A 23,034-nucleotide genomic window follows, 5' to 3' on the forward strand; every position below is an offset into this window, starting at 1 on the left:
TCTTCTTAGAATGCTCATTTCCTTTTCTCTTTCACATGATAGCTATCTACTCATCTTTTAGGAGCTAACTGAGATTCCTGGATTCCCCAGGTTCGCATCTCATTCTCTGTTGTGACCACACTTTGTTTTCATGCTTCTCTCAGAGTATGCATACTGTACCAGAATCTGAATTGCCATGACTTGCTGGCTTGAGGTCTTCAAGAGCAAGGACACAGTGGTCATATCCATGGTGCCCATTTCTGTGCAGACACATTCTTGGTACTCAGTAAAAATGGTTGAATGGAATTGAGGGTCCGTTAAACACCTTTGCTTCATTTCACTTGCCTTCTATGAAAATTGGTTCACTGACCACATTTGTTTTTTGTCATTGTCTCTGACTACACACAGTAGGAGCATAACAAATGTTGAACAAATGACTTAGTTCTAATAGCACTGTTGAGCTTGTAATCAAGAGACACATGTATTTTTAGATTGCAAAATTCTCTGCTGATTTATTTCCTTGATATTAAAATTACATTTGACAGTGACAAAGATTTTCACATTTTGTGCATTTCTTTGGTCACCTTTTCGCATTAGAATGAATTACTCTTCACTTATGACTTTTGTGTGAACCTCCTGGCTCTTCATCCGCAGCTTGTTGACCTGGGACTCGGCAATGTCAGCCCGTTCCTCAGCCTCCTCCAGGTCGTGCTGGAGTTTGCGGAATTTGGAAAGATTGACATTGGCTTGTTCCTCCTGAGAAAAGGAATGCATTTGAGAGAACAAGAAAATGTGATATTTCCTGATTCTTACTGCCTTTGTTACTAGGAGCAGCTACAGGATTTGCTTCATAAGTGAGAAGCAGAAGGTTCTGTTCTTTGGTAATATACCTGTTAGGGACAGGGCATCCCACACATTTGCCTCTGTGTTGTTTGGGCTTACAACTCCCTGTTCATTATCTCTTATTTAACTCTCTTCTTAGTAAACTTACAATGCTACAGTGACAACAGGGAGATCAAAGTAGCAGGAATTTGAATCAACCTTGTTTCTGTAAAACAAACTCTTAAAACTAGGTACCGTGGTAGTACTGGATGCAGAGAATCTTAAAAAAGGATTTTAGAATTAACAGTATGAGAAAGTGTGCATAAGTGCTTAGTCGCTAAGTTGTGTCCAACTCTTTGTGACCCCATGGACTGTAGCCCACCGGGCTTCTCTGTCCATGGGATTTCCCAGGCAAGAATAGTGGAGCAAGTTGCCATTTCCTTTTCCAGGGTATCTTTCTGACCCAGGGATTGAACCAGAAACTGCTGCATTGGCAGGCGGTTTCTTTACTACTGAGCCACCTGGGAAGCCCATGAGAAAGAGAACTGCAACCAAATGAAAAAAGGAATGTTCTAGGTGGATTCATCATAAACTTAAATAAGGCTTAGGTTCAGAGCTCTCATTTGCACACCACTGCGAGTACTCATTGTTGCTGAGTGTTTTAGATAGGGAGGGAAGTGAGTTATAACCAAGAAACATTTCTATACTACCATGTCTGGAAAACTGCTTATGGAGATCTCAGAAGAGATGAACCTGAATCTTCAAGGCTCCGGTAATTGATGTTATGGTTTTTTTCCTTCTAAATATTCATTTTTCAAACCCAATTTCATATTCCCAATTCTGTGTTCTTTGCCTTAAAAAAAGCCTCTTAAATTCTGTCTCCACAAAACCTGGCCTGCTCCTGAATGCTTTTCTCTTGCTGTAGAGGTACTCACAGCCTCTTCAGCTTGTCTCTTGTAGGCTTTAACTTTGCTTTGTAACTTGTCCACCAAGTCCTGCAGCCTGAGAACATTCTTGCGGTCCTCCTCAGTCTGCAATGAAAGAGGTAGCAAATAGATAGTGTCATAATTTGAAAACATTTTATTTTTATTTTCTTGAAAGCAGTAGGCCTGAATTACATGGAAAAGCTTGTCACCTGGTAAGTGAGTTCCTTCACTCTTCTCTCATGTTTCCGAAGACCTTTGACAGCCTCAGCGTTGTGCTTCTGTTCATTTTCAACCTCATTTTCGAGCTCCCTCACCTGTAAGAGTACAAAGATGGTTAGCCACTTGGCTGTAACTAGCAGCATGGGGGTTGAACAGGTTGGGAGCCCCACCCTGGCCTCTAGCTTCTGGATCTGCTTCTTCCCGCCCTTCAGGGCCAGCTGCTCAGCCTCATCCAGACGGTGCTGGAGGTCCTTCACCGTCTGCTCCAGGTTCTTCTTCATCCGCTCCAGGTGGGCACTAGTGTCCTGCTCCTTCTTCAGCTCCTCAGCCATCATGGCCGCCTAATTAGCAGTAAAATAAAACTAGTTGAGACAGGCCATCAAGATTCTAGCTTGACAACCCTGGGTGGCCCTCTGCTCACATCAGTGATGGCCTTCTTGGCTTTCTCTTCTGCATTGCGAGCTTCCTGGACAATGTCCTCCATCTCTCCCTGGATTTGCGTGATGTCTGTCTCTAGCTTCTTCTTGGTGTTGATCAGGCTAGTGTTCTGTTTCAAATTAGTAAAAAAGAAGACAAGGTCATTTAATTGTATTATACCTATTTACATTGTTATTTTTACTAGGCATAAAATTATTGATCATAAGAAATATTCAGAATAAAAACCAAATCAAAGGTAGACTCTAAGTTTCACTTCCCTTCTTTCTACCTACTATGTCTATTAATAAAAATTCTTTTAGATTCTTCCAGATGAAAATTAATTTTGGATACCAAGCATATTCAACTATTATTAGTGGCTGCTGTAAGTATAAAGCACGACCACTGCCCCAGGAAAAAATGTGAAGTGCTGCAGGTAGCATCGCTTAGCTCATGATGAATGGATTATTAATTTTTAGTTGTTTATTCACATTTGTTGGCTCTATATGGATAAATAGCATCATTATTGGTACAAAAATGAACCAAGGATCTCTTACATTTTTAGAAAGTTGACAGTATTTGAAATATGCAGTCAATTTAGGGATACTAATGATGAGTAACAAAAATATTGCATTTTAACTTGATTTTAAAATTATTTTGTAGCATGTGATTTTAGCTTTTCATGATGGCTATTTCCATATATTGCAACTTTAAGAAAGTCTACAATAATATATGCTTATTGTAAAAAAAAATAGTTGACATATAAATTAGCAAAAAAGAGACAAAGAATAATTACTATATCCTTACTATCCAGAGATAACTGTTGATAAAACCTTTGCTTACACTTCTGGATGTTTTCTGGGTATTTTTAAAAGAAAGGATAATGCTTTCTATATGATTAAATTGCTTTTTAAACTTATTATATTGTGAATATCTTTCCGTGACATTTATTATATGAATATTAAGTGCTGCTTATTAGCCATTGTGAGGATATAACCACCACTGATTTCACAAATCCATTATAAACAACAAATGCTGACTAGAGGTACTCTGGCCTTCTTGCATTTGATTTATCTGTTTGTAGCTTAGACTTACAAGATAAGATGGGTTACTGATGTTGTAAATATTATTAATAGAGGGTCTTTTGTGCTTTTTTTAAACAGAAGTTTCTAGAACAGTAAATTATTTCAAATCAACATGATTAAGCCAGCCTATAAATGTATTTGTGAATCTGCTGGACCCCAGTGCATATTTACTGCTGTACATTTTCCTGAACTCCTTGCCAAGGTTCCTCCTTACTGTTGAACAAGCTTATCCTCTGCAATGGTCTTCAGCTTCAGGGAGTGCATTTGCTCAACCATAGTCCCAAACCTCACCTGTGTGTGCAAGAGCTGCACACGCTCACTGGCGTCCAAAAGCTCTTGCTCTGCTACTCGCCTGCTCCTCTCTGTCTGCTCCAGCGACGCCCTCAGTTCTTCAGTCTCAGCCTGCATCAGGTTGGCTCTGCGCTCAACCATGGCCAGCTGCTCCTTAAGGTCATCCTGGCCCCTGATGGCATCATCCAAGTGGAGCTGAGTGTCCTGCGCAGATGGAGCAAAGGGCTCTTACTGATGCTCCAGTTAAAGCAAATACTACTTTAGGGTCACGTACACACATTGATCTTGACAACTGAGTGCATGATTGGACAGGAAAAATCCTCAAGTCTCTTTAAAGACAAATTCTTTGTAGCTTGGGTGGCAGTTCTACCCAAGCACGTGATGTTATATTATTTTAGATCCTGAGTCATTAGAGAAAATGCCACGAATAAAGCTATACAATTTTGGATTAGGAAAGTATCCTTAGAGATGAGCTAATAAAATGGTCTTATTTTATAAATGTTAAATAAATAGAGATATACATATTATGTTTCTATTTATACATTAAACACATGCAGTCCACGTAAGTGAAGTGATTTGTGCAGTGATATGTAGCTAAAATCATTCATCACTCTGTCTTGTCACCCCTCATCACTTTGTCTTCTTTTCAGATGACAAAGTAAATTCTGCCCTGGGCTTTTAAGAATTAAGCTGTTTTTCAACTGTGTGCAGCAAAATTTCAATTAACTACTGTACTATTCAGATGACTTATGGCATATAGTCCTCCTGAAATATTAAAATTTGACTCACGCAATTACTCCCAGACTGTATAACACTATGTTTATTTATCCCAATGTACCTTCAGTACTCCTTGTGTGTTTCTAAGATTCTTTATTGCCTCAGTAGCTTGGCGGTTGGCATGGTTCAGCTGGATTTCCATTTCATTGAGGTCTCCCTCCATCTTCTTCTTGATCCTCAGGGCATCATTCCTGCTCCTGATCTCAGCATCTAGGGTGCTCTGCATGGACTCCACAACTCTGAGATGGTTCCTCTTTAGCTGATCAATTTCTTCATCTTTTTCAGCAATTTTCCGGTCAATCTCTGATTTCACCTGATTTAACTCAAGTTGGATGCGAAGGATTTTGCCTTCCTCATGCTCAAGAGATGCCTTTAGAAAAAGAAACATTTAAATTATCTAAGGAGTGCCTTTGGGGAGTACATTATGATGATTTCTTCAAGAAGGCATTAGAAAAACTCACAAACTCTAATACAACTTAGTTTAGCCTTTTAGTTCTATATTCCTAAGGTTCAATTCAATATTTCTTGCTGAATAACATGAGTTATCCCCTGAAAGTTTGCAACGTGATAGATCTCAGTGGCTATTAATTTTTCAATTTATGTATAATGCATAGGTGAGCAAACAAAGCATGTACCTCTACTTCCTCTAGAGCAGCCTGAAGTTCACCCTTCTCTTGTTCTATCTGTTTCTTTACTTTCTCCAGTTCATGGATATGCTTTCCTCCCTCTGCAATTTGCTCGGTCAGGTCAGAAATCTCCTCTGTAGTTTAATAATAAAATACAAAGTTCAGTTGAGAAAGATGAAAAATTGAAAAGATACTTGTCTACCATTTTTGAAATTGAAAGATTACAAAGACTCACGCTGCAAGTTCTTGTTTTCTCTCTTTAGGGTTTCAAGTTGGTCCAGGGACTCCTCATAGGCATTCTTGACTTTGAACAGCTCAGTGCTGAGAGAGCGGGACTCCTTCTGGGAGGCCTCAAGCTCAGCCTGAGTTTCCTCATACTTCTGTTTCCATTCTGATAGGACCTGAAAAACAATAAATTGTCAGCTGATGGAGAAAGTGAGACTAAGTATTAATAAAACATGGGTGGAGTTTGTATAGGCAGAGCCACCTTGTCAAAATTCCTCTGCTTCTTATCGAGAGCCGCGCAGGCAGTATTGGACCTCTCCACGTCGAGCATGAGGTCCTCAACCTCATTCTGGAGCCTTTGCTTGGTCTTCTCAAGGGAGGCGCATTTGGCGTTCACCGCTTCTACGTGTTCCTCAGCATCCTGCAGACGCTGGGCCAGCTTCTTCCTGAGAAGTTGGTCAGTGTGAATGACCAAGAGCAGAGTCAGAGTTACCGCCACGAACATTATCAAGCTGCTGACTAGCATATTTTCCCCAAGGCTTTTTTGCTCCTTTGCCCATGAGTTGTTACAGTTTTCTAAAATACCTTCTCAGCATATGTTTTATCTCTTCTGCAATTCTGTTTTCCCTAGTGAATTCTTTTTTATCTTGGAGATATTCAACAATGTATGAGGTCATTTTGGTGTGTTTGCTGGTGGTAATGGTGGAGGGGGTATGGAGATTCTGAGTAAGCACTGTAATGGAGCAAGCAATGTGAGGATGTGAGGGTGAGGAAGAAGGGACAGCCATGAACAGGAAGCCTGGCACTAAAGACTTTTAACTTTGAATAGGATCCTCAACCATTTTCTAGTATTGTCTTCTTTACAAATGAGGAAACTGTGGCCCAGAGTGACACTGTCAATGTCATGCAATTAGTCAATAGTTTTCTAGGTTTGGTCCCTTGAGAGAATAAATGTTATTCCCTTATTACATTTCTCCAAAGTCTTATTGCTCTCTTTCAGCCCACACTCATAACCAGGATGCTTCCTCTGCAAAAGCTCATCAGACTCTCTCATTCTGTTTCATTCTAACAACTGCTAAGATAAATCAAACTTTAGAAAACTTCCTTCACTAGAATATAATGGTTATTTTCCTTCCATGTGTACCTTCCATGAGTTTTATTCCACAGCATGTGTAATTAGTAAGTTCATTGGTACTGGTTGTTAGTTAAATGATGGGAAAGGATGATAGTCTTATTCTGAACTAATAGTACTCCAGGTAAGGATAAACGGATTGCTGTTAATTATAATATTCATAATAATGTACTAGGTAGTCTCAGTGCCTCTGTTTTTCCTTATATTAAAGAAAATGAATTCTTCTTAATTCATAAAAGATATGATGATCGTTACTAATTCATTTTGGTGGAAAGAAATTTAAGTTGCTTTTGTAACAGACCAGAATAGGGTGAGGGCTCTGGTCTTGGCCCATTCTCTAGTGGACATACACTGGGCTGACAGAAGGAGAATATGGTGGAGTCCACCACTCTACATAAATAGGCTGAAATTCTTCCCCTATCTCCATGGAATAGTCTCTTTCTTTTATTTTTCCTTCACTATATTAAAGAGTCTATTTCTTTCCACCCGCCTTGCTAAGAGCTCATACTTGGCCTCCTCCAGCTCCTCCGTGCGCTGGATGGCGTCCGTCTCATACTTGGTCCTCCACTGGGCCACCTCGCTGTTGGCCTTGGACATTGACCTCTGCAGCTCGGCCTTGGCTTCCTGCTCCTCCTCATACTGTTCCCGCAGCAGGTCACAGTCGTGGCGGGCTGACTGCAAGGCGTGGGCCAGGGCGCTCTTGGCCTGGACCGACAGAAAGTGTGCATTCTAAGTTTGTGCTCTGATCACTGATATTCTCAGTGTAGAGGTGGATAGGGTGATATGCTGCAGAGTTCAAGCGACTGAAGGCATCAGCTGGAGAATTCTCACCTTAGTCTCCTCTTCTAGCTGCCTCTTCAATTCCTCAATCTGTTGAGTAAATGCTTGTTTGCCTCGGGATAGCTGAGACACCAGAGCATCTTTCTCACCCAGCTGTCGTGAAAATTCACCTGTGAGAGACAGAATGTGGTGATTTAGTTCTGTTGTCTAGGTGAAGAATAGCTTAATGAATGAAATAACACCAGAACTCTGTTATTTCATATGACAGGGAGAGTAACTCAAGAACTTTGATGCTGTTGAGAAGTTTATTTCTTGTTCTTTTCTTCAAAAAGTGTGGGAGTTTTCTTTGGTATTTTAAGGTGGAGGGGGGTGGTTTGAGTAATGCTGAGGCAAAAAAAAAAAAAATCTCTTCAGCCCATTGAGATTAAATTTTTTCTGATTATAACTTGTAATCATCCTGCTGGCTCACAGTAAAAAGACGGAGGAATAACATTATCAGTGATACAGGGGTGTACATGGCCAAAGAAATGATTCCTTTTTGATAGGTGTACCCTGCACTCCAGGCCCTCCACGTTCGCTGACCTGACTCTGTGTGTAGACGTGCCTTCTGGGCTGACAGTTCATTGATTAGGCGCTGGTGCTCCTCTTCCTTACTTTTCACTTCACTCAGTTGGTCCTCTAGTGTACGGCACATTTTCTCGAGGTTTCCCTGTGGTGGGAAGTAGAAAACAGGGAAAGATAACATGCTTCTCTTTGCAAGTTTGGGGAGCTGTAACTCTTTGCACAAAGGGGCTGAGTTTTCTTTACCTTGCTATCTACTGCAAAGCTCTGCACAGTGCCTTGGATGCAAAGTCAGAGACACCTGATTTTGGCTAAATGAATAAATGAACTATTGTAAAAGTTAGATTATTGTCTTTTGGAACAAGAACATCATTTAAATTCTGCATCATGGAGAATATGGTTTTTATATAAGTTTTTTTTTTCTTCTGTATTTTCATTCTTTCATGGTAATAATGACAAAGTTTAAAGTGATTTTTCTACAAAGGAGATAGGAAGATTAAAATGATTCATTTCAATATAGTAATATCTATTAATAATTTTAAAGTTTGAAATAATGTCTAAGGCTTGTACAGTTAGATTAGATCATATAGAAACTAATCATTTAGAGTCATGGAAAATAAGATGAAATGGGACAGGTTAGTACATACCTTGGCTTTGGAGACAGTCTCCATGTTGCTGGCCAGGTCGTCGATCTCCATCTTCATCTCGCTCTTCTCTTTCTCCAGCTTCTGCTTGACCCTCTGCAGGTTGTCAATCTGCTCCCCCAGCTCGGCCACACTGTCCGCGTGCTTCTTGCGAAGAGCGGCCGCCGTGGCCTCGTGCTGCAGGGTGGCCTCCTCCAGGTCCCTGCGCATCTTCTGGAACTCGGCCTCCCGCTTCTTGTTCATCTCGATCTGGGCGGAAGTGGCCCCGCCGGCTTCTTCCAGCCGCTCGCTGATCTCCTCCAGTTCCCGGGAGAGGTCTGAGCGCTGCTTCTCTGCTTTGGCGCGGGAGGCCCGCTCGGCCTCGATCTCCTCCTCCAGCTCCTCGATGCGGGCCTGGCGGTGGGGAGAAGCTCATTGTGAGCTCCTTTAAGCTAATTGGTAATTTTGTCACGATGGATGAGACTGACGGAAACCATGGACTTACCTGTAACTCCTTGATCTTCTTCTGCAGCTGCATCCCGAGGGCCTGTTCATCTTCAATCTTGCTTTGCAGATTGCTCATTTCAAACTCCTTCCTGTGAGGAGAGCAGCATGTTAGCTCACGCCGTGTCCTCTTGCCAGTCTTTTCTATGTGTAACTGAACATTTTTGTATGGCTGGTGATGAGGAAGTGCTAAGTGGGTGTTTTACAAGTCAGAAGTGTCCCGTTTTCATTAAGTACAAAAGTCAAAGATGTCATTATTTGTATTTGTTTTTTCTGTGTGCCATGAAGTAATATTTTCGAGATCCAGACAGTGAGCAGCTTACAATTGTATTCTCTCATACTCACTTTTTGAGTTTCTCATCCAGTTGCTGCTTATCGTTTTCTATATCCATTGTGGATTCTTGGGCCAGTTTTAGGTCACCCTCCAGTTTCCTCTTGGCTCTCTCTAGGTCCATGCGCAGTTTCTTCTCTTGTTCCAGAGATCCTTCAAGCTAAGTTTATAATGCATTTTATTTGTTTCAGTTCTTAAGCACTGAATGTAGCTTTCAAAGACACAGGAGAATTTTAAAAGATACAGCAAATAGCATGAAAGCTTTAATTATTATTTTCAAATCAGCAATTAAAGGCTTATGAGCACTACTGATGGTTGAGTGTCACAATTGTTTATTTCACCTTAAGAGGAAACACCGTGTTTTTCACACTTACATCATCCACTTGCTGTTCTAGCTTGGTTTTAGATTTGGTCAGGGTGTTGACTTTGTCTTCTTCTGCCTGCAAGTCATCCAGGGTCTGCTGGTGGGCCTCCTGAAGGGCCTTCTTCTCCTTGGTTAGCTTTGCAATATTTTCATCAAGGCCTGCCATCTCTTCTGTGAGGTTTTTCACCTTTAGAGTTAAACAAATTACAGGAATATTAATGACATCCTGTTGTCTTGATGAGAAACACAGTAATATTTTAGAATAATGTCAACCTGAGATGAAAAATGGAAACTACAAGTTAACCCCGGCCTATGTGGCTGAAAAATATGGGAGATAAAGGTCAAGGTAAATGGATAAAAGTGATGAAGACTAAAGAGATGACATAATTATAACAGTACTTTTCACATTCAATAATTTCAGGATTAAACATGCAGTTAAAATATATCAGTAACAAGCTCGCACTTGTGAACACTTTAAAATGGGTCACGATTTGTACCTTGTTCTCTGTGGCGTGTTTCTCCTTCTCAACCTTGGCCAGTGTCAGCTCAAGGTCATCTATGTCTTTCTTCAGTTCTGAACATTCGTCCTCCAGTTTCCTCTTCTTGGCCGTCAGCTCAGCATTGATCTCTTCCTCATCCTCTGCTCTCTCAGTTAGCTCTTTGATTTTTGCCTCAAGTTGGATTTTGGTTTTAATCAATTGGTCACACCTTTCCTCTGCATCAGCCAAGCCATCTGCTTCCTAGAAGGGGAAAGGAAACATATTCATTTGTTTAAGCTGTATCTGCAAATACACAACAATGTATTAAAATGAGCAAACTTCAATGACTCAGTCAGAATGGTCAACACATATGCTAACTAACTTGTCAACTTAATCAAATGGACAAAATGTTAGTAATTGCAACCTACTGATTAAATAAATATAATAGTGAATTTCTTCCAAATATCCATGTGTGGAAGGTCAAATCAATAAAATTAGCCTTTTGGCAAAATCTGCTCCTTGGCTACTTTGGAAAAGTTACTTATTCATTCTAGGGATCAGTTTTCTCACATTTGAGGGGGGATTAATTTAGCCTTTTTTCTGTCCTGGTAAAAGCAACATAACTTTCATTTTATGCACAAAAACATTTATTAAGAGGAGAACATTATAATGAAGGGAAGGTTCTAGAAAGAAAGGAAAATGTTTATGGATTTTGTGTGTGTGTGTGACTTTGCTCACTGATGACAAAACTATGCATGAATGTGCCTTGAACCTATAGGGCATAATTTGTGACTTTGCATCTACTCTTCTTTAGGTCTGAGTTTTCGAGTTTTTGAAGGATAAACAATTATAACAAATGTTTCAATGGAAACCATTTATTTATAAATCTTCAGTTTAAAAAAGCCTCATATCCAATCACTGATTGGATGATATGTAGCTGAACTGTGCAATGTCTCATACTCACAGATTGAACTTGGAGTTGTAAGTCGTTTTTCTCTTGCATCAGAGTCACCATTTTCTCTTCAAGTTCTTTCCTTTTTGCCTCTGACTTAGCCAGCTCTTCTTTGGTCTTCTCAAATTCTTCCTTCATGTTGGCCATCTCCTTCTCTGTCTCTGCACTCTTGAGGAGGGGCTTGATCTTGAAATACAGCTTCATCCAGGGCCAGTGCTTGACGTTCATGAAAGCACGGACATTGTACTGGATGCAGAAGATGGATTCTCTGTTGGAAGAAAAGAGGCAAGTGAAGAAGAATGTGGAAAGTTAACATCTCTCAACAAAAATAATGACTGGATTAAGCTATGAAAATGTGGAGAAGTGAGACTTGTACTTGTTTCCTCACCTTCTCTCCATCATCTTCCTGAACTCCACTCTCGTCAGGAACCCTCTGCAAATGGCCTGAGTGCGTGTGATGAGCTGAGCCAGCTTTTCATCTCGCATCTCCTCTAGAATTCCCAGCAGGCCAGCCTTAAAGAAAACCTTGCCAGAGTACAAGTTAAATATGTTACTTCTGCTCATAAGAAAGCCCAGAGGGGGTGAATTATGATAGAAATTAGGGTTGCTGGTACCTTGGTGTGACCAAATTTGTACTGGGTGTGGTCAATGTCAATAGACCCTAAAAGTTTCTCAGAAGCCTTCTTGCTGTCGATGAACTGACCCTCTGGGATAGCACTTGCATTTAGAACCTTATATCTGTCAGAATAAAAAGACAATAAAGATGTGGATTTTCACTGAAAAAGAAAATGAAACTCTTGGTAGCTACCATTGAAAAAATTAATTTGAGTTTTGGAGGAAAAGTTTCCATTAAAACCATCAATGCCTTTTGTAAAACTTGAGAAGATAGGATGAAAAACTTAATGACTATGTAAGGCTTCTTTCTTTTACAATCACCTTTAAAATGGCTGAAGCTCATTTTTCAAGAAGAAGTCTTATAAATGAGTTGTAGATGGCAGTAGATAAAAATGAGCTGTAGATAAAAATGGCAATTTTTATATAAACTAACACACTGAAAGGGAAAAATAAACAGACACAAACCTCTGTTTGAAGTCTGCATACAGGATTCTGCTGGGGAAGCCCTTCCTGCAGATGCGGATGCCCTCCAGCACGCCGTTACACCTCAGCTGGTGCAGGACCAGCTCGTGCTCCATGGCCCCTAAAAAAAGACATGTTCTCCATATAATAGTCTCCTGAGAAGTCACACTGGAGCTTTTCTGGGTATCTGAAGTGCCTTACCAGGAGTTTTAGTTTCATTGGGGATGATGCAGCGTACAAAGTGGGGGTGAGTGCTCCTCAGGTTGGTCATCAGCTTATTCAGATTCTCCTGTGGAACCATGTTAAAAGTTTCAAAGTAATTTCTAGTTGCGTCAACACGAGAGTTCCTGTTAATGATCCTTAATGAACTTGCCCCCATTTCACATTTTAATGAGCTGTCTCAATGAAGAACAAGTCATGATGACCAGGAGAAATCATATGTATGGATTATAGAGAGGAAATAATGGATTACAAAAAATCAGCCAACTTCAGTTTATTTTCCTCAAGTGCTGCCAATCAGAGAAAATTTGTATTGAGACCTCAGTCATATGAAATAGATGTAACTGACTACATCTGCTTCAAAGAGGGTTTGATTTCATGTGAAATTTGCTTATTATCAGAGCTTTTAGATATTGGGCTTAAGGGGTAAATGATTAATTTATCTAAAAGTTTATATGAAGAAGAGACACACCATGGGTCTTTTTGCTAAGTTTTTCCTTAAGGAATTTTCCAGTTTTTTTTTTTTTTTTTTAGTATGTCACTACCTCAGTTTCACCATATATTTATTTAAAATAATTTTTTAAGTTATGGTCATATTATTTTTTATAAAAGTAACCCTTTGGAATTCAAGAATATTCTGTACCCTGAAAAGAGCTGACACAGTCTGGAAAGAAGAACCCTTCTTCTTGCCACCTTTCTTTCCACCGCCACCCTCTGAAACATGAAATGGAAAAATTATAATTATTTACAATTATCCATAGACATCAGGGCTGCCAAAATTCCCTTGAGAATTTAAATTTGCACTCATTCACTTGTGTCATTCCTATCTTTCCATGTCTCTCCCCTTTCAACTTTAGATTAAGAAAATATGTGTTGGTTCATGTAATAGGCATTTAGAACAACAGCAACAAGAACAAAAAACCCTTGTGGGTGAAAAGAATATATGTGGGGAAGGGATGGGAGACAGCTACTCCAAACTGGCCAAGTCTGTCCCCTGAAGGAAGTGCCCAAGAGACAGTGTAGTAATGCCTCCTTAGTGCATACAATTGCAGGAGCGAAGGCAAAGTTGCATGCTTGGTCCCAGGTGGTGAACCTCTGGAAACCTGCAAGGAAGTCCTATTTCCTATTTGCCTATACCTTTGTCCTGTTACTTGCACACTGGGGTTTAGGAGAATAAAACTTCAATTTCTTAAGCACTGGTAGGCTGACAAAAGATGTCCTCATTTCTAGCTTAGCTGAATCCTTGAAAAACGCAATATTGTTAAAATGGTATAAACAAGCTCTATGATCCTGAGTAAGTCCCTTAACCTCTTGGAGTCTCTGTTTCCTCATTGGTGAAATGAGGCTATAGACAAAGGATCCATAGTGTCAACTGTAGCTTTGAAAGTCTGTGATCTTAGAATGATACCATGCTTATTAAATATACCTCATTCTATTAGCTCCACATTGGCCAGTATTTTCAATGGTAAATTTTGTTATATCTGTCTCTGATAAGCAATATATTTCTGTTTTGAGACTCTTAAGAATATATAATTGATCTTAAACATAACCTTCAGCACTTGGACCTCCAGCGAAGAGGAAAGCCAGAGTCTTCATTGCAGACTTCTGGTACAGCCCGACCACCGTCTCATTCAGGGGGTCCTTGTTCTTGTCCAGCCAGCCAGTAATGTTGTAGTCCACAGTGCCTGCATAGTGTACCAGGGAGAAGTGGGCCTCAGCCTTGCCCTTGGCAGGTTTGGGTTTCTGGAAGTTGTTGGACTTTCCAAGATGCTGTTCATAAAGCTTGTTCTTGAAGGAGGTGTCTGTGGCCTTGGGGAACATGCACTCCTCTTCCAGGATGGAGAAGATGCCCATAGGCTGAGAGAAGAAAAGAAACATGCCACTTGAATTGTCTGCCTGCAGAAATAATGGGTAGCATTCTGATCCTACTTGAGTAAGTACATCGTATCATTCTTGACAGTTAGTGAAAACTGATTTCTTTGGTCAGCAGTTGTTAAATGGCAAGTATTAATTGGGTGCCTATCAATACCCAGGTGTGTGCTGGGCTCTGGGATATGATGGAGAGTAAGATGAATAAGGAAGGACCTCTGGTGGAGTTTGTGTCTTTGCCCCAGGCCTTGGAGCAGTGTTTCTCCAAGTGTGACTTGCCAGTGGGTTGTGTCAGAGACACCTGGTAAAAATGCAGTTTCCGAGGCCCTACCCCACCCTTTCCCCAAATGATTTCTAGGAGCGAGCTTAGGGGGATGTGCAGGTTTACTCAGTACTTGTGGGGTCTTTGGCACAACTGAGAGCCCCTGCTTTAAAGTACTAGGAACTCCGCCTTCAAATGCCAGCAGGAATGACTCCAACACTGACAGAAATAAGTGAATCATGCTCTCCTCGGAGCTCTTTAATAAGGAAAGATGGTTTAAGAATCAGACTTGTCATCAGACTATGAGGAAGGGTAGAGTTCTGGACTCTAGGAAAGACTCAGTCTCCTTTTACCAGATCATCTACCTCAGAGTTGGCCAAAGGACCTTCCCTGATCTTAGTTACCAATAGAAACCTTTTACCCGAGTGTGCAGTGAGATTTGTGATTTTCCTCTAAATACGGGTCAGCAGTGTGACCTGTGGTCTGAGAAAGGAAGGCGAACCTTCTCGATGAGCTCGATGCAGGCGGCCAGGTCCATCCCGAAGTCGATGAACTCCCACTCGATGCCTTCCTTCTTGTACTCCTCCTGCTCCAGCACGAACATGTGGTGGTTGAAAAACTGTTGCAGTTTCTCGTTGGTGAAGTTGATGCACAGCTGCTCCAGGCTGTTGAACTAAATAAGTAGAAAAAAGAAATGAGCATTCTTCTTGTGATAACAGCTTCTCTTTGAAAGGACTCTCCTTACACAGTTAGCCTAACTGCTCCCTGCATGAAAGCATAACCTGACTCAGAGCGATGTCCCCATACACAGAAGCCAAAGAGGTTCTAAGACACAGGTGAACCTTGCAAATACTAGGCTGAGCGAAGGAAGCCAGGTTCAAAGCTCTACATAGTATATGATGTCATTTACATGAAATGTCCAGAATAAGCACATCCATACAGGCAGAAAGCAGATTTCCAGGGGATGGGGTAAGAGGGAAATGGGAACTGACTGCTTAGTGGGGAGTGGTTGCCCACTGGGTGGATGAAGATGTCCTAAAATCTATTGCACACATCTGTAAATATATCATTGAATTCAGTACTTAACTGGGTGAACTGCATGAGATATGAATTATATCTCAGTAAAAAACTGTTATTGATAACTCTCAAAAAGGTTGCCGGTTTACACTGTCCTTAGCTCTCATTTGAAAATATGTGAATTACTCTTCATATTGTTGCTTGGAACAATATTATTCCTCTCTTCCCATGTTGGGTTGAGGATTTCTGGAAATGCTTTTGTTCCTAAACCCAGACACTCTCACCCAGTGTCCATGAGTGCACTCATAGAGAAAGGTGTGGAAATGAGACCTCTGGATCAGACATACCTGAAACACTGCTGTTGGGGAGAAGACTTGGGTAAACTCTATAGGAGATATTCTATCTCAGGCAGATGAATTTGAGTTTCTTTACCATGCCATTTCCATCCCCTCTACTGGCCATGGAGGGCAGGTAGGAATCTCAGAATTGTGCTTTGAATTTGTCCCTGTCTTCCACACAGCCATCTCTGCTAACTATGAAAGTGCTAACTATGTGCTGGGGGATGGCACTTAGGTCTTTAAATCCAGAAATCTTGTAATGGCAAAAGCTTCACAGAAGTAGATCCGTTATCTGGGGTGCTATGAGTTTCTCTACAGGTCTTAGTTGAACTTACCCTGTCTGGGGTCAATACCATTTCCATTATCCAAGTTCACAGGTAGGAAATGACAGAGGTGGAGTTTGAACCCAAAGTTGATACCCTTTCATGGACTTTTTGATTGTCTTTGATGTGTCAATTTAAGGTGTTACGGTGTTAACTTTTTTATAGACTCTTTGTAGTAATGACTGCCGCAGCAAGATTGGTAAGCTTTTCTCGTGCAAAGTTTCTGCTAACTCACATCAAAGATCTCAAAGCCAGCAATGTCCAAGACCCCAATGAAGTACTGCCTGGGCTGCTTGGTGTCCAGCTGCTGGTTGATGCGGGTGACCATCCATAGGAACATCTTCTCATAGACAGCTTTGGCCAGGGCACCCACTGCATTGTATACCTTCATGGACAGAGTAATAATTATTGCTCTTATTAAAGACATGACCTGAAGGCCTGGAAAATGTATGATTCACAGAGGTTGTGCACTTACCTGCTGCACAGTCTGGCCTTTGGTGACAAACTCATTGCCGACCTTGACTCTGGGGTAGCAGAGGGCTTTCAGCAGATCAGCAGAGTTCAGACTCTGGAGGTAGGCAGCCTTGTCAGCAACTGCAGAGACACAATTCAGATATCCAGCATGGCCAACTGTGGCCCCACAACACCTAGGGGCAGAGTAAGGAGGGAATCACTGCTATGTGGGGTTTGATTTGTTTGTCCATCAGATGCTCAGGTGTAAAGGAGACATGAGCTTGGAGTCGGTTTACTTGCCTATTTTCTCTCATTTAACCCAGTTGGGGATTCACTTGGTACCTTCAGTGCCATCTGGTTCTGCTTGCTCCTCACGCTGCTTTTGCTTGAATTTCAGGTTCCCGTAATGCATTACTGCCCCTGTGAGCTTGTAGATGGACACTCTTTCATCAGAAGTGAAGCCCAGGATTTCAATGGCACTCTGCCAGGAGAGATGAGAGGACAGAATTGGGACATAAGACACTCACTTATTTAGGAGACTTTGTACTGTGTCCTGAACCACACCTACAGCAGGGTTGTCACTGTCATTCCCGTATATAACAATTCGTTTTAAAAACTGCATGTGAAACTTACATCTGTGGCCATCAACTCTTCTTGGTCATCGATGCTAGGGACTGTGATCTCCCCTTGACTCACGAAGGCATAGTCATATGGGTTGGTGGTGATTAGGAGCATTTCTGGGTACGTAGAATGCAGGGTGTATGTTTTACGTTAGAAGGGACTAATAAAGATGTTAGCTTTTAAATTAATATACTTAAGCTTTTTCATACCAATTAGCTCTGGCTTCTTGTTAGACATGATCTGATAAAAAATATGGTAGCTTCTTTCTGCCTTCAGCTGGAAAGTGACTCTAGACTTCTCCAGAAGATCTGCAATGGCAAGCGGACATGGGATTATAGGGAAAACTGATAAAGTTCTTGGAGTGACTTTGGATCATGGGGTCATGAACTAAAAATTTCATTGGCCCCTTGTGATTTCAGCTGAATGGTCCTATGAGGTACCATGTATTTTTGTCTCTACCACTGTGGTTACTCTTACCCCTCTTGAAGGAAGCTAAAGTTGTCTGTCTCAAGACATATTCATTTCTCATACATAGGATCCTTGACAATTGATTCTTGATAACCTGTTTCTCCTCAGCATCTCTGCTCACTTAATAATAGAGTAGTTACTAAGAGCAAGATTTATCAAGCTCACACTAAGGAAGAAATCTCATACACTAAACTCAACTAATGTACCCCTAGTCTTAGTTTTTTCATAGAAAAATTTGAAATGTCTTGTGAGGCTGAAATCCTTCTGACAAGCCCAACAATTCCTGGCAGTTTCTATATCAGAGTTAGCTCCTGACTGAAGTGGGTGAGGCACACCTTCGGCTCTGGTTAGACTGGCATTTCCCAAGGGCATGTTTGGTGTTGCACAGGCTCTTAGGCCCAGCAGGAGCTGTAAGATGTTCCTCCAGTCTATCACTGTCACTCTGGATTCTGTTCAGAAGGTCCTGTTACTCACATGTTTCAATATCAGCAGAAGCCAGTTTCCCTGTGGTCCCGAAGTGGATCCTGATGAATTTACCCTTGCAAGTGAAAAAGATGATTTTACATACAAAACAGCACATGAGTAAGAAGAGATTGAAATAATGACTGAGAGATGCCTTTGTGAGCATTTAAGACCCAAGAAAACCCTTCTGTGACCCAGAGACTCACAAAGCGAGAGGAATTGTCATTTCTCACAGTCTTGGCGTTGCCAAAAGCCTCCAGCAGGGGGTTGGCACTGATGATCTGATCCTCCAGAGTCCCCTGCCAAGGCAAGAGCAGTGCTCACATCTGGGGCTTGGGAGTTCCTCACCTGACAGCTCACACGCTGACCTGGCAACCTGACCCACCTGCATTTTGCCTGAAGTTGGTTCCTCCTTCTTCTTCTCCCCAGTGACTGCAATTGTTGCAAAGTACTGGATGACACGTTTCGTGTTCACAGTCTTTCCTGCCCCAGATTCTCCGCTGTCAGATAAAAACCAAATCAGTATCATACCCTCTTGATGACTGTGGTTTTGTAGTAGAGCCGGAAGTTAGGCAGGTTTATTCCTCCAGTTCCATTATTCTTTCTCAAGATTGCTTTGCCTATTTGAGGTTTTTTGTATTTCCATACAAATTGTGAAATTATTTCTTCTAGCTCTGTGAAAAATGACCATTGGTAGCTTGATAGGGATTGCACTGAATCTATAGATTGCTTTGGGTAGTATACTCATTTTCACTATATTGATTCTTCTGATCCATGAACACAGTATATTTCTCCATCTATTAGTGTCCTCTTTGATTTTTTTTCACCAGTGTTTTATAGTTTTCTATATATAGGTCTTTAGTTTCTTTAGGTAGATATATTTCAAAGTATTTTATTCTTTTCGTTGGCAGTGGTGAATGGAACTGTTTCCTTAATTTCTCTTTCTATTTTCTCATTATTAGTGTATAGGAATGCAAGGGATTTCTGTGTGTTGATTTTATATCCTACAACTTTACTATATTCATTGATTAGCTCTAGTAATTTTCTGGCAGAGTCTTTAGGGTTTTCTATGTAGAGGATCAAGACAGTACGGTACTGGCACAAAGACAGAAATATAGATCAATGGAACAAAATATAAAGCCCAGAGATAAATCCACATACCTATGGACAACTTATCTGTGACAAAGGAGGCAAGACTATACAATGGAGAAAAGACAATCTCTTTAACAAGTGGTGCTGGGAAAACTGGTCAACCACTTGTAAAAGAATGAAACTACAACACTTTCTAACACCATACACAAAAACAAACTAAAAATGGATTAAAGATCTAAACATAAGACCAGAAACTATAAAACTCCTAGAGGAGAACATAGGCAAAACATTCTCCGACATAAATCACAGCAGGATCCTCTATGACCCACCTCCCAGAATACTGGAAATAAAAGCGAAAATAAATAAATGGGACCTAATTAAACTTAAAAACTTCTGCAAAACAAAGGAAACTATAAGCAAGGTTAAAAGACAGCCTTCAGAATGGGGGAAAATAATAGCAAATGAAGCAACTGACAAACAATTCATCTCAAAAATATACAAGCAACTCCTGCAGTTCAATTCCAGAAAAATAAACAACCCAATCAAAAAATGGGCCAAAGAACTAAACAGACATTTTTCCAAAGAAGACATACAGATGGCTAACAAACACATGAAAAGATACTCAACATCGCTCATTATCAGAGAAATGCAAATCAAAACCACAATGAGGTACCATTTTATGCCAGTCAGAATGGCTGCTATCCAAAACTCTACAAGCAATAAATGCTGGAGAGGGTGTGGAGAAAAGGGAACCCTCTTACACTGTTGGTGGGAATGCAAACTAGTACAGCCACCATAGGGAACAGTGTGGAGATTCCTTAAGAAACTGGAAACCGAACTGCCATATGACCCAGCAATCCCACTGCTGGGCAATACACACTGAGGAAACCAGAATTGAAAGAGACACATGTACCCCAATGTTCATCACAGCACTGTTTATAATAGCCATTACATGGAGGCAACCTAGATGTCCATCAGCAGACAAATGGATAAGAAAGCTGTGGTACATATACACAATGGAGTATTGCTCAGCCATTAAAAAGAATACATTTGAATCAGTTCTAATGAGGTGGATGAAACTGGAGCCTATTATACACAGTGAAGTAAGCCAGAAAGAAAAACACCAATATAGTATACTAACGCATATATATGGAATTTAGAAAGATGGTAATGATAACCCTGTATGCGAGACAGCAAAACAGACACAGATGTATAGAACAGTCTTTTGGACTCTGTGGGAGAGGGCGAGGGTGGGATGATTTGGGAGAATTGAAACATGTATAATATCATATGTGAAATGAATCGCCAGACCAGATTCAATGCATGATACAGGATGCTCGGGGCTGATGCACTGGGATGACCCAGAGGGATGGTATGGGGAGGAAGGTGGGAGGGGGTTCAGGATGGGGAACATGTGTACACCCATGGTGGATTCATGTTGATATAAGGCAAAACCAATACAATATTGTAAAGTGAAAAAATAAAATTATGAAAAATAAATATGAATGACAAAGTTAACTATTAGCCATTGGGATGAGAAAGAACTTAATAACTGTGAAACAAAAGGAAGAAGCTACAAAAAATAGTTTAATTTAAATACACAAAGATGTATTTGTACATTAAAATTTTTTAATTAAAATAAATATTTGCCCTGAAGTAGGAAATGGCAACAGATTCCAGTATTCTTGCCTGGGAAATCCCACGGACTGAGCAGGCATGCAGTATATAATATATAATGTTTACAGCTGTGTAAAATAAATCAAGATTAAAAAAAAATAACCATATCAGTAGAGTTCCTAAAACCAGCAGCTATTTCAGTCATGAAAACAAAGCAAAAGTCTACTTACGTGATCAGGATTGATTGATTCTCTCGGTCTATAAAAGAGAAATTATAGGCAGTCAATACCATTTAAAAATATATTTGTAAATGGTAAATTAATAAAATGGTATGAAGCTAGTATTTCTCAGCAATCCTGAGGGCTTGGTGGTCCCCAGGCCCAGCACCTTTCCCAGCTCCCCCCTCTCCTGCTCCCTGAGGCTCCCCCATCACATCAGCTTACAGACCACCACTGAAACAGAACACTGCAAGGAAGCAGCAGACTTTCTCTTTTTATACTCCACACTAAATGCACACCGTGACAAGTTAGTAGCATGTTTATTGTAAGTACAACAAGTAATGAAAAAAAAGGCATTCGAGATATTTTTAGTGTGGGAGAAGGAGTCAGTATAGTAAAGGTGGTAGCTTTGGAAGTAATCATGGTCTTAGTCACATTTTCAGGGAAAACTAAAGGCTCATTTTGATATTCTACTCTCTCTGAAGAGGAAATCTCTCAGTCCTTTCCCCAAGGTGCTGTTGTGCCTTAGAATGGTCTAGCTGAGACAGCATTCCAGGAAGAAGATTCATAGTATGACCGCTCTAATTCCAGATACACCTTATAATCTGGAGTATGTTTTGGTTGGTTCTGGGCAAAGGGCAATGGCATTAGGAGACCACCTCAAAGAGTGTGTTGAGATGAGGGCAATGGCATTAGGGGACCACCTCAAAGAGTGTGTTGAGATGAGTAGAGTCTCTTTCTCCTATGGTTAGTCTCTCTCTGCTAGAGTCTCATCTCCTAAAAAGACGCACATGGCAAACATCCCACTCACCAGTCAGCATGAACTGATAGGCATTGTCAGAGATGGAGAAGATGTGGGGCGGGGCCTCCTGGCGCTTTTTGCCTCGGTAGGCCGTCACCACCTCTGCATTGTACACCGGCAGCCACTTGTAGGGGTTGACGGTGACACAGAAGAGGCCTGAGTAAGTCTGCACCATAAAGGAAAAAAGGAATGTAATTATTTCATCAGGACATTAGTACTGTTTTTCAAAATATTAACCACCTGTGTGAACAGAGTCCATGAGAACAAACTCACATAGATCATCCAGGCTGCGTAGCGCTCTTTGAGGTTGTACAGCACAGCAGGCTCGTGCAGGTGGGTCATCATGGCCATGTCCTCGATCTTGTCATACTTGGGAGGGTTCATGGGGAAGACTTGGTCTTCTTTCACAGTTACTGTCTATCAAGTCAAACAGGAGGAGCCAGGTCAGTAAAGAAGTGTCGGCTCTCCTAACGGGCAGTGGGGCCCCATCGCATCCCCTCCAGACGCTCTACTCACCGCCCCAGCTTCGGTCTTGGCTGTCACCTTCCCCCCTTCCCTGCTCTGCACGGTCGCTTTCACAAAGGACTCCTTAGGGTCCACTACGAAGACTGAGGTCTTGGCATCAAAAGGCTTATTCTGGGCCTCGATGCGCTCCTTTTCAGACTTTCGGAGGTAAGGAGCAGCCTCCCCAAAAATAGCCATTTCCTGGTCTGAACTCATGGCTGCAGGTTACTGGTGGCAGCAGATACCTAGATGGAGAGACAGAGCTGGATGGTGAACCAGGGTGCAGGTGGACCTCTTCCCCTTGCTTTTTGGTCAGTGGCTGTGCTTATTCCTCACTCTGACTTGAGGACTTGCTCCTGTGTACTGTGCCAGTGTGCTGGTAGAGCAGATCACTGATTTGAAAGTCTTATCTTGATAGCTTAGTATTTGTGGTATTTAAGCCTCTGTTCTATCCTCTGTATTATTAGCCATCCTTGACAAATGTGGAGTAATTGACATTTCAACCAGCAACATCTGCAATGTGTTCAGAATTTTTTCTTCTTCTCCTTGCCTTTTTTTTTTGTTTCCTTTTCCAAACTCCCTGCCTTTTTTTTTTTTTTTGA

General features: G+C 41.1%; 1 protein-coding gene across 1 annotated transcript; it reads right to left on the reverse strand.

The window, feature by feature from the left end:
- Positions 1 to 582: 582 nt before the first annotated feature.
- On the reverse strand, positions 583 to 22,648 carry LOC128064381 (myosin-4). The gene is made up of 38 exons (XM_052657042.1): positions 22,445 to 22,648; positions 22,202 to 22,345; positions 21,938 to 22,094; positions 21,139 to 21,166; positions 18,585 to 18,699; positions 18,406 to 18,498; positions 18,212 to 18,275; positions 17,479 to 17,577; positions 17,282 to 17,385; positions 16,991 to 17,129; positions 16,671 to 16,789; positions 16,431 to 16,580; positions 15,020 to 15,190; positions 13,937 to 14,243; positions 13,030 to 13,100; positions 12,369 to 12,456; positions 12,171 to 12,288; positions 11,705 to 11,828; positions 11,479 to 11,615; positions 11,103 to 11,358; positions 10,157 to 10,399; positions 9,670 to 9,846; positions 9,310 to 9,455; positions 8,966 to 9,056; positions 8,485 to 8,874; positions 7,859 to 7,985; positions 7,328 to 7,446; positions 7,005 to 7,201; positions 5,627 to 5,810; positions 5,375 to 5,540; positions 5,149 to 5,273; positions 4,575 to 4,883; positions 3,737 to 3,940; positions 2,368 to 2,493; positions 2,117 to 2,287; positions 1,937 to 2,041; positions 1,737 to 1,832; positions 583 to 735 (listed from the first exon to the last, which is right to left on the reverse strand). Exons 1-38 carry the CDS (start codon positions 22,646 to 22,648, stop codon positions 583 to 585), a joined length of 5,817 nt encoding a protein of 1,938 aa, XP_052513002.1.
- Positions 22,649 to 23,034: the final 386 nt, after the last annotated feature.

This window comes from Budorcas taxicolor, chromosome 19, assembly GCF_023091745.1.
Source record: "Budorcas taxicolor isolate Tak-1 chromosome 19, Takin1.1, whole genome shotgun sequence".
Classification (NCBI taxonomy): Eukaryota; Metazoa; Chordata; class Mammalia; order Artiodactyla; family Bovidae; genus Budorcas; species Budorcas taxicolor.

Excerpts from the sequence above, each read along its gene's own strand:
- LOC128064381 (XM_052657042.1), bottom strand. The coding sequence starts at position 22,648 with ATGAGTTCAGACCAGGAAATGGCTATTTTTGGGGAGGCTGCTCCTTAC. Across the intron at positions 22,346-22,444 it reads CCAAGACCGAAGCTGGGGCG|ACAGTAACTGTGAAAGAAGA; the intron begins GTGAGTAGAGCG and ends TTGACTTGATAG. Across the intron at positions 5,274-5,374 it reads AGAAAACAAGAACTTGCAGC|AGGAGATTTCTGACCTGACC; the intron begins GTGAGTCTTTGT and ends ATTAAACTACAG.